This window comes from Salvelinus namaycush, chromosome 39, assembly GCF_016432855.1.
Source record: "Salvelinus namaycush isolate Seneca chromosome 39, SaNama_1.0, whole genome shotgun sequence".
Taxonomy (NCBI): domain Eukaryota; kingdom Metazoa; phylum Chordata; class Actinopteri; order Salmoniformes; family Salmonidae; genus Salvelinus; species Salvelinus namaycush.
The window spans coordinates 21302548-21314207 of NC_052345.1; the positions used below are offsets into that span (position 1 = coordinate 21302548).

At 42.3% G+C, this 11660-nt stretch overlaps 1 protein-coding gene and 1 long non-coding RNA gene across 2 annotated transcripts; both read right to left on the reverse strand.

Annotated features, from left to right (window-relative positions):
• Window positions 1-293: 293 nt before the first annotated feature.
• LOC120032970 lies at window positions 294-2415 on the reverse strand. The gene is made up of 4 exons (XR_005473878.1): window positions 1795-2415; window positions 1622-1696; window positions 822-1092; window positions 294-561 (listed from the first exon to the last, which is right to left on the reverse strand). It is a non-coding gene; the product is annotated as an uncharacterized LOC120032970 (long non-coding RNA).
• Window positions 2416-3080: 665 nt separating this feature from the next.
• Window positions 3081-11102, reverse strand: LOC120032964 (uncharacterized protein KIAA0754-like). The gene is made up of 11 exons (XM_038979241.1): window positions 10971-11102; window positions 10467-10578; window positions 10254-10335; window positions 10006-10075; window positions 9729-9840; window positions 5148-6531; window positions 4179-4393; window positions 4022-4078; window positions 3818-3917; window positions 3545-3718; window positions 3081-3424 (listed from the first exon to the last, which is right to left on the reverse strand). Exons 2-10 carry the CDS (start codon window positions 10479-10481, stop codon window positions 3546-3548), a joined length of 2208 nt encoding a protein of 735 aa, XP_038835169.1. The 5' UTR covers window positions 10482-10578; window positions 10971-11102; the 3' UTR covers window positions 3081-3424; window position 3545.
• Between the last annotated feature and the right edge of the window lie 558 nt (window positions 11103-11660).

Sequence of the window (11660 nt, forward strand, 5' to 3'; positions counted from 1 at the left end):
TGAATCCAGGTTAAAGCTATAATCCCGTATGGATGTCACTAGTTAAATCCACTGAAATCAGTGTAGATAAAGAGGAGGCGAAAGGTTTTAAAAAATATTGTAAGGCTTGAGACAATTGAGACATGGATTGTGTATGTGTGCCATTCAGAGGGTGAATGGGCAAGACAAAATATTTCCGTGCCTTTCAACAGGGTATGGTAGTAGGTGCCAGGGGTACCAGTTTGTGTCAAGAACTGCAACGCTGCTGTTTTTTTTAACGCTCAAGTTTCCCGTGTGTATCAAGAATGGTCCACCACTCAAAAGACATACAGCCAACTTGACACAACTGTGGGAGGCATTGGAGTCAACATGGCTCAGCATCCCTGTGAATGTTTTGTACACTCAGTACATTAATAGTATTGGTACCGTGTTCTTGCCGTAACCTGTAAAGCTGGAGCAGCCTGCGAGGCAGGGGGAGGTGTAGGTGATGCCATTGTCTGAACACAGTGTCCCACTCCCCATCCAAGCAGGAGCAGTCTCTGTTACACTCTGACAACAGGCTGCCATCGTACATCAGTGGACCTGGGGGACAGAGAAATAGGCTGGTAATAATGATGTTTAAATAATTGTTGCTGAACTATCATTGACATAGGCACAGTGACAAAACAGCCAGGAATCCTGGCTCAGTAACAACCATACTGTATATTCCCACAAGAGGGAGCCCCGGCACAAGCCCATGTGTGTTTTGGTCTAACTCTCACTCATATTCCACTGATCAAAACTTTTGGTTTTATCAACCCACCCACCCACCAACCAACCAACCAATCAGATGTCATATTTACCCGTTGTAGGACACGGTCAGACCAGCCACCTGAACGTTGTCACACTTAGTGTCAGAATGGAGAGGGAGGAGGAGGTCGGCCATGAAGGAGGTGACGAAAGACAGCTGGGCTCCAGACACAACGCCAAGCTTATACCTCTTCATCAGTAGACCTCCCAGGAATATCCCCACCGCACCCACAGGCAGGTTCAACTCACCTGGAAAAGTTATACTCACACGTCTATAGTGCTACCAGTGTGCTGGAGTTTCATTTCCACTCATGTTCAACAAATCTACAGGGTATGGGAGAGAACAAAAAAGTGTATTTAATGCCATTCAACATCAATACTGACAGGATGGAACATTTCAAATCAAATCAAATTTTATTTGTCACATACACATGGTTAGCAGATGTTAATGCGAGTGTAGCGAAATGCTTGTGCTTCTAGTTCCGACAATGCAGTAATAACAAAATACTGCATAGCTTCCTAGGAACGCGAAGCGAGGCGGCCATCTCTGTCGGCGCCGGAAGTTCATTCGGTTGGAGCATCTCCAGGTTTCTATGGCTTCGTTGAGACAGGCAGCCCAATTCAGTAATTTTTTGAGTAATTGGTCTTTTGACCAATCAGATATGCTCTGAAAAAGAGCTGATGCGAAAATATCTGATGTGATTGGTCAAAAAAACAATTAGTGGAAAAATATCGTAATTGTGCTGCCAGTCTAAACGCATCCCTTGTTTCTCTGTCTCTGACCCAAACTTCAGTCCTTGCATCGATTACAGAGGGCTGAAAAGGATTAGGATCAAGAATCGTTACCCCCTACCCGATGTCCGCCGCCTTGGAGTTGGCCCTAGGAGCCCAATTCTTCACCAAACTGGACCTCCGCAACGCTTCAAATCTGGTGAGAATCAGGGAGGGAGATGAGTGGAAAACTCCCTTTAACACCCCTAGTGGTCACTGAGTATTTAGTCATGACCTTTGGAATATCGAACTCACCGGCAGTCATTCAAGCATTGATCAATGACACTCTTAGGGATTTGTTGAATCGGTTCGTCTTTGTTTACCTCGACGACATCCTGATCTTCTCCAAAAACCCTTCCGGAACACATACAGCCCTGTCCCACCTCACTCAAGCAGGTTTTTGCAGGAATCCCGAGGCTGACAGGGCATTCATAGAGCACAAGGGACGTTTCAACTCCAGACCCATCCTCGTTCATCCTGATCCTACTCGCCCCTTTGTGGTAGAGGTGGACGACCTCGGACACCGGAGCTGGGGCAGAACTTTCACAGCGGAACGAGGAGGACAAGAAACTGCACCCATGCGCCTTTCTCTCCAAGTGGTTCTCGCCAGCGGAAGGCAACTACGATGTAGGCAACCGGGAGCTCTTGGCAGTTAAGTGGGCCCTTGAGGGGTGGAGACACTGGTTGGAACCACTGCTTCATCTTCTGGTCTCTTCTCTGCATCTGGGTCCAACTTTACCACATCACAGTTATATCATCTTTTAATCCCTTCTCTTAACATGTATGGCCCCAAAACATAATCAAGCAGCTGACCAATTACACAAGACTTTAGTTCTAAGTTAACTGAGATTAATCAACAACTTGGTACATTTCTTTATTTCTAAAGTGAAACTATCCTCCGCATTGGAGTATCTCTACAAGTACAAGTTTAACCAGTATTTCAGTTGTTTCACCGTCCCATGAAGAAGTGTGGCAGGCCTGTGAGGAAGGATCCTACAGCCATGAGTAAACAGCCCATAGCAATGAGCCTGGGCTGGTGCAGCTTCACCCCAAAATGGCTGACCACAGCCAGGAACAGCAGGTTACCTGCAAGAAACCACAACACTACAGTAGCCAGGAATCGCAAATTATAAACGCTGTTTTGAAAAAAACTGAAAATGGCATATCAGTTTGGATACTAGGCTGCAACTGGGACAACATTTCGTTTTTGCAGTGGGGTGTTGTAAGGGGCTTAATACACTTGTATTCCAGCCACTAGGGGGTACTCTGGTGAAGCCCATGGGAAATAAAGAAATATAGTTTAAGGGAATTGGGAAGAGTAAGAATTAAAAACTAAAGAAAGACTGTAAACAGCTGTTACCTGTGCTGACATGATTAAAAGGGAAGTAAACCGTACTTTTTGCGTTGTAGTTTATATGATAAGCTCATTGGAAGGGTAACATATACAGGATGTACATAAATGGGCATAAACATGTGACACAGAAAATAAAAATATTGACATTTAGGAATTCAAAATGCATCTAAATATATTTAGTTCTGTCTATGGAATACATTAAAAAATGTAGTTAAAAAAATATATATATATGTATAAAATATATACAGTAAGTACAGTAAGTAAGTAAATGTAGGAAATCCAAAATGCTCAAAAATATGTTTTTGTAATGTCTAAAATAAAATATGTGTATAATATATACTTCTCTGTAACGTAAAGCAATGCAGAAGCAATAAGCATTGTAAATGATGGTAGAACACATCAAATTAATGTGAACATGAGGACACAAAGGAGAGATTTAATTAAAAGATCATCTTTTAATACATTTTTAATGCTGAAGTTTTTTAATGCTGAAAAAATCTATGTATGGCAAATCCACTCTGGGCAAATGGCCTGTTGGACAAAAATAAAAAATAGTTAACATCCTCGCTACTTCAGCCATTTGCTATGTTAAAGTAAAATCTCAGTTAATGATGAATAGATACAATTTGGAAGGATTTTCCAGAGTCATACCTCAGTAGGGTAGAGTGTCAGGTGGCACAACCATTGGTGCCATGAGGTCAAAGTGTGAAGGAGGGAGCAAGCCAGAGAGCTGTCTAGGAAGCAGTCCAGGCCCATGGCTTGGAGGCTTTGAGTTGGTCCCATCATTGTCATGCATTGTAGGGTATCTGCTGCCCCATAGACCTGCTGGTAGTGGGAAAGGTGTTAGCAGGAGACCACCAGGGACATCTATGATCGGCTGACACAGTCTTGGTTAAACCACATGTATTCAAAAGCAATATTCACCTGTTTTCATAGAGTAAGGATTCACTCCTTTGGGGACATTGCCAGTGTTCCCCTGATATCCATATGTCCCCTTCGGTGAAGGTGGTGGTACACACTTGTTCTGTAAAACACATCAACACATTTTCCAAATTGTTAGTAATATTATCACAGTTGAAATACAATGGTTGTTCACTGTTTTTAATTTCATTGAATTTAAGTGTGTACCTCAGCCTTGGGCTCAGTTTTGTTAACCCATCTGTGCAGAGTTGGATCCCAGACAATCTGAGGAAGAAGATATTAGCAATGTGAAGCAAGCCACAATTTTTTTTAATCAACTCAATTGTCTCTACATAGAATATAGTGTTAAGAACCAGTTCCTTACAGATCTGTCTTTGTCCTCAGGTAGATGAACCTCCTTATTAACTCTTCCACTCCCAAAGACCCAGCTGAGCCAGCCTCCACTGTTATTGTGAACAGCAGGGGTCTCGGGCTCAGCCACCGGCCGGCTGCCAGTCTGGCACTGAGGGTTGGCCTCGGAGTGTTCCGGCTTGGTGATGGACATCATAGCAAGATGCTCAACATATCTAAGTCGGACATCTGTAATAAGTGTGAAAAGTCAGGCCACTCTGCTCATGTCACCACACAGAACAATTACTAGATGACAGGTAGGAATGTCTCGCTCTGATACTCTGTTACAACCCAATCTTAACCTACACGCAGTCACAGGGATTACTGGGAGGTTACTCCAGGACTCTGCCATCGCATTGTTTTGGTTGCAAAATCAACAATTCCCTGCATATTATGTGAGGGCTTGCAAATTTGACCAATCACCAAACTATTTATGCATAAAATAGTCACATCACAATATTATCGCATAGAACTGACCCATTACCACAGTACAAAATGAGGGCTCGAAATTTCAACCAATCACCGCACATTTACTGCATAATATGGTTCAATCAAGCCACACGTCAACACAGTTTTTTCCCTTGTCAGCACATTTTTGCAACAAATTGGACAAAACAATTGCACATTGCTATGCAAAATGTCATAATTGTCGCTGCAAAATCGAGCATATTTATCAACTAATATCAAAAAAATCCATGCGAAATCCTGAAGAGATTCATCAGAGTATGAAAATGTATACACTCACTACTGTAAGTCGCTCTGGATAAGAGCGTCTGCTAAATGACTAAAATGTAAAAGTAAAATGGAGCTAAACCTGTTGTATGTAGAAAATGCATGAAAGTATTACAGCTATACACTCACATGAGCCATACATTTGATCTATCACAACTAATTACGTTATCACAATGGTAATTTCTTTACTAATTAGGTAAGGTTAAGTGACCTCTTCTCTTGGAATAGAAATCCACAGGTGGAGTACACGCTCCACCATCCCATTTCCACAGTGGTGACACCATGGGGATGATGGGAGGTGGTTGTGGATGATTGTTTCCATTCTTCCCAGGGACACTGGCTGTGAGGAGGATCTCCTCCCTCTCTTCAGGGATGAGGCCTGATGCTCGGAGGATCTCCTCCCTCTGCGCAGTGATGCTAGCTGCTGGGAGAACCCCCTCCGTCTGTGCATGGACACTGGCTGTTTGGAGGATCCCCTCCCTTTGTGTAGGGATGAGGCCTGATGCTCGGAGGATCTCCTCCCTTTTAGCAGGGACACTAGCCTTTGGGACAATCCCCTCCCTGTGCGCAGGGACCTTGGCCATTGGGACGATTCCCTTCCTCTGCGCAGTGACACTGGCCATCAGGAGGATCAACTCCTTTTGTGCAGGGATGAGGCCTGATGCTCTGAGGATCTTCTTCTTCTGCGCAGTGATAGAAGATGCTGGAAGAATCCCCTCCCTCTGTGACGGGTTGAGAACTGATGCACGGAGGAACCCCTCCCTCTGTGCAGGGATGAGGCCTGATGCTCGGAGGATCTCCTCCCTCTGTGCAGGGACACTGGCTGTTTGGAGGATCCCTTCCCTCTGTGCAGGGACACTGGCTGTGAGGAGGATGTCCTCCCTCTCTTCAGGGATGAGGCCTGATGATCGGAGGATCTCCTCCCTCTGCGCAGTGATGCTAGCTGCTGGGAGAATCCCCTCCCTCTGTGCAGGGACACTGGCTGTTTGGAGGATCCCCTCCCTCTCAGCAGAGACACTAGCCTTTGGGACAATTCCCTCCCTGTGCGCAGGAACGCTGGCCATTGGCACGATTCTCTTCCTCTGCGCAGTGACACTGGCCATCAGGAGGATCAACTCCTTTTGTGCAGGGATGAGGCCTGATGCTCTGAGGATCTTCTTCTTCTGCGCAGTGATAGAAGATGCTGGAAGAATCCCCTCCCTCTGTGACGGGTTGAGAACTGATGCACGAAGGAACCCCTCCCTCTGTGCAGGGATGAGGCCTGATGCTCGGAGGATCTCCTCCCTCTGTGCAGGGACACTGGCTGTTTGGAGGATCCCTTCCCTCTGTGCAGGGACACTGGCTGTGAGGAGGATGTCCTCCCTCTCTTCAGGGATGAGGCCTGATGATCGGAGGATCTCCTCCCTTTGCGCAGTGATGCTAGCTGCTGGGAGAATCCCCTCCCTCTGTGCAGGGACACTGGCTGTTTGGAGGATCCCCTCCCTCTGTGCAGCGATGCTAGCTGCAGAGAGAAATCCCTCCCTCTGTGACGGGATGAGGCCAGATGCTCGGAGGATCTCCTCCCTCTGCACGGCAACTTTGGCTGCTGTGATGATCTGCAGGTATAATATAGAGCATATAGTCATTCCCTAAAAAATCAACCACTTGGAATCTATAACATCATTGACACCATACACTGAGTGTATTAAACATTAAGAACACCTTCTCTTTCCGTGACATAGACTAATCAGGTGAAAGCTATAATCCCTTATTGATGTTAATTGTTAACCTGTTTGGGCTGCAGGGGCAGTATTGAGTAGCCAGATAAAAGGTGCCCATTTCAAACGGCCTCGTACTCAATTCTTGCTCGTACAATATGCATATTATTATTACTATTGGATAGAAAACACTCTCTAGTTTCTAAAACCGTTTGAATTATATCTGTGAGTAAAACAGAACTCATTTGGCACAAACTTCCTGACCAGGAAGTGGAAAGTCTGAAATCGAGGCTCTGTTCTAGGTCCTGCCTATAAATGGGCATGATACGTATTAGTATACATGCACGTCATACACCTTCCCCTGGATGTCAAGAGGCAGTGAGAGAAGAAATGGAGTGTTTATCTTGGTCTGAAGTGGAATAAATCCTCTTGGAATGACGTGTCACCCATTTCCTGTTTTCAGGAAGGCGCGAGAAGGAACCGGGGATTGCCTTATGAAAAGCTGTCGTTATAGGCGACTACTATCTCCGGCTTTGATTTTATTTGATACATGTGACCATATCATCGTAAAGTATGTTTTTTCAATATAGTTTAATCAGATTATTGAAATTTTTTCGGGAGTTTTGCCGTGTTCCGTTCTCTTCCGTTTGTTGACATGGAGAGATTCGTGCCACTTGGCTAGTGTGCTTGCTAAATCGAGAGGGAAAAAGGACGTTCTAAATCCAAACAACGATTGTTCCCGACAAAGGACCCCTTGTCCAACATTCTGATGAAAGATCACCAAAAGTAGGAAACATTTTATGATGCTATTTCATATATCTGTCGTACATGTGAACTAGTCGTTGGCGCCCAGCTTTTGGGTACTCTCTAGCTATACCGAAGCTGTATGTCGTAATGAAGTTATTTTTAGAATTCTAACACGGCGATTGCATTAAGAACTAGTGTATCTATCATTTCCTATACAACATGTATTTTTTAGTTATGTTTATGAATAGTTATTTGGTCAGAATATGTGTGTCAGAAAAAGTGTCAGAAAAATATCCGGACGTTGTGGGAAAAATATGCTACCTTAGCACAATGTATAACCACTGATTTCAGCTCTAAATATGCACATTTTCGAACAAAACATAAGTGTATGTATAACCTGATGTTATAGGACTGTCATCTGATGAAGCATATCAAGGTTAGTCAAAAATTATATATCCTTTGCTGGTTTGTTACGATCGCTAACTTTTGCTACTGGGAAATGGCTTGTGTTTCTGGCTATTGTGGTAAGCTAATATAACGCTATATTGTGTTTTCGCTGTAAAACACTTAATAAATCGGAAATATTGGCTGGAATCACAAGATGCCTGTCTTTCATTTGCTGTACACTATGTATTTTTCAGAAATGTTTTATGATGAGTAATTAGGTATTTGACGTTGGTGTCTGTAATTATTCTGTCTGCTTTCGGTGCAATTTCTGATTGTAGCTGCAATGTAAACTATGATTTATACCTGAAATATGCACATTTTTCAAACAAAACATAGATTTATTGAATAACATGTTATAAGACTGTCATCTGATGAAGTTGTTTGTTGGTTAGTTTGGTTGGTTCTTGGTTAGTTAGGTTGGCTTTGTGCATGCTACCTGTGCTGTGAAAAATGTCTGTCCTTTTTTGTATTTGGTGGTGAGCTAACATAAATATACGTGCTGTTTTCGCTGTAAAACATTTTAAGAATCGGACATGTTGGCTGGATTCACAAGATGTGTACCTTTCATTTGCTGTATTGGACTTGTTAATGTGTGAAAGTTAAATATTTCTAAAAAATATATTTTGAATTTCGCGCCCTGCACTTGAAGTGGCTGTTGTCATATTGATCCCGACTTAGGGCTTGCAGCCAGAAGAAGTTTAAATCTTCTTCTCAGTGTAGATGAAGGGGAGGAGACAGGTTAAAGATAGATTTTTAGACAATTGAGACATGGATTGTGTATGTGTGTCATTCAGAGGGTGAATGGGCAAGACCAAAGATTTAAGTCCCTTTGAACAGAGTATGGTAGTAGGTGCCAGAAGCACCGGCTTGTGTCAAGAACTGCAATGCTGTTGGGTATCAAGAATGGTCCACCACCAAGGGAGGGGGGGGCAACTCAATAGGAAGGTGTTCTTAATGTTTTGTTCACTCAGTGTAGATCAATCCCTAGCATATACTTTCATTTGTGATACTGTAAATACACAAATTATATTAATGTTATCTACAATATATTATAATACCGTAAGCCTCCCTGCTGCAGGGGCTTTTCCTCCTACAATTTTGAGCTGATTTTCTTCACTTTAGCAATATTTTGTATCTTTGTTAATTTTCACATTTATTGTGTTTGGAATGGCACTGTTACTACAGCATTTGATGTAAGTATGTAGGGCAATTACCCATAATGCTCACTGACTGAACATTCAAAATTACCATGGCAATTATTGACGCATTCACATGCCATCGGAAACTTGGAACCTCAGAGTTAAAATTAATGTAAGAAATTAGCGTAGAGCTTCCTACTGGTTGATTCTGATACTTCACAAGTGGGAAACTTGAAATCATCATTCCATAACGAGTTAGCGAGTCAGAAATGTCAGAATTTCCTAGTTCCGACTTGAAGGGCCTTCTATAATGTAGGGCCGGTCAGTAACCAAATTATTTTACTGTGCCCAGTCGCGCACAGACTTTTATGGTCACACAAGTTGCCATCGGTGGATTCAAAATGAGTAGCCTAACAATTATTTACATGGCCTCAGGTACATTTGCAACCAAATAATTTTTCTGTGAGAAATCAATAATAGTTGCACACATAGGGTAACAGTCAGCAATTGACAGTGAGCAATGAGCAAGATAAGCATAGACGGGGAGTTGACAATAGCTTATTATTAGTGTAAATAAATGTTATTTCTATGGTTGCAGTCCTCAAAGATTGAATTGCATTGAATTGAATTAATCAGATCCAATGATTTACCGCCCGTAGGCTGGGGTATCGCTAGTCATCATTATTATAATCACCATCTCAATCATTATCACCATACCATCATATACTTATTCTTCTGTATCTGAGACTCATCTGACACTACCTTAGATATGGCAGTCTGCAACTCAATACACTGCCCCTGCATGGTGTTCAGCGTCCCCTGCATGTGGTTAATCGACTGCTTAACATCGTTCAGCAGGATCTGAATCTCAGGCCTGCAAGAAATCAGGCGGTTCAACATACTGAGATGACGAGAGGCTTCAGACCATGCCCATTGGACCATCTTTAGGATTCTTTCTCACTTAACACCAATCTTATTAGGAATGTAACTTTGTGCAGAAGATGTTACTATAGTGTTATTTAGAAGGGAAAAAGTGTACTTTGTCAGGTGCCTAAAGGATGACGGGATGTCTCCCTGCTCCAGTGAGCTCTGCTGGCAGGTCTTGCTCACTGTGGGAGGAACGGGAGCCAAATTAGAGGAAAAATATCTATAGTTGTTCGGCAATGAAACATTCATGGCATAATGGGGATTGTCCCCTGTGAAAAGAATAATAACAGCTGGGGTTTACTTTCTCACTTTTAGATAATGTAATACAATCTTTAAACCCATCAGAAGTGTAGTGCTTACCTCCATGAAAATATTGGTCCATGTTATTTATGGCTGCATTGTCCCAATGTTGACCACTAGTTCCAACTTGTGATGAGAGGGTCTTGATGAAACGATCAAGTCAACATTTTGTTAGACATTTCAAAGATAGCAATAACAATTGTACATGAGACAGTGCAGTGTGTACATGAGACAGTGTGTATGTAAAAAACAATCTGGTGTGTGAGTACTCACATGAAAGGTATCCATGATTCTAGATTAAGCCAATCATGTATGCGATTACCATCCTATGGGTCAGCAATGGAATGATTGCTACACAGCTTTCAGGCGACTTTATGTCTTGGGCCTGGATGAATCATTGAAATACAAGTAATATTGTGAATTTGTGATGCATAATTGCCATTGTAATTTGGAATATTCCATCAAAGTTATTTGTTTTGACAGTCAAAACAACTAACTCTTACGATTAATCACTTGACTTGAGTAACTTGAGTTGACGGAAATAGCAACTTTATATTCTGACCTAGACACTGACTTGTGCAATGCCTAATGCATAATCTATGCATGTTATTGGCTCATCATAGTATATAGCCGAGGGTCTCATAGTCCAAAAACAGCATTGGCCATTGGACTGCTCAGTCAAAACAACTCACTTTTACGATTAATCACTTGACTGGAGTAACTTGAGTTCGGACCTAAAACATTGAAAGTAGGCTATAGCTTGACGCATATCCTTACCTTGGACAAGCATATCCAAAAGGCCTATCCAGTCATGCGTGAAGATACCTTTAGGCAGATAAATGCGCGGTACGGGTTGAGACACGCTCGGTATTGTGAATCTGTAACACTGATATAAAAGCACGTTTTCGTTTATAATTTACACTGTAGAATGACCTGCAAGCCAATCAGAATCTAGTTTTAAACAATACAGTGGGTTCCATGGAACGTCACAAACATATTAGGCCATTTGCGTCACAGATTACAGTCACTGAACGTGGGTTTAATAGCTATATTGGCTATATGTACAGTATATACACATCGTATTGAATTGAGATTACATTTACTGCACCACTGTAATTATGTAGCCTAATCCTATGAGAATCATATGTGAAATGTCAGAATCATGGCACATGAAAACATAATTAAATTGACTGCAGATTATACAATTCACTGTGACACAATAAACGCACTGGGCATCAATGTTGTTTCCATGTAATTTCAATGAAATTACGTTGAACCAATGTGGAATACAAGTTGAATTGATGTATGTGCCCATTGGGAAGGGATCAATTCGAAATGATTGAATACATACAGTATTACAAAGAAAGAGATACAAAAATTGCTTCGAAAAGCTCGAAAAAGTCTCATTTCCTTGGGCCACCCAAAAGTAAAATGTATGTACGCATTACTGTACATCGTTTTGGATGA

Coding starts and splice junctions, on each gene's coding strand:
- LOC120032964 (XM_038979241.1), bottom strand. Junction 9,841..10,005: donor TCCTTTAGGCACCTGACAAA/GTACACTTTTTC, acceptor GATTTCTTGCAG/GCCTGAGATTCAGATCCTGC. Junction 6,532..9,728: donor TGCAGACTGCCATATCTAAG/GTAGTGTCAGAT, acceptor TTATACCTGCAG/ATCATCACAGCAGCCAAAGT.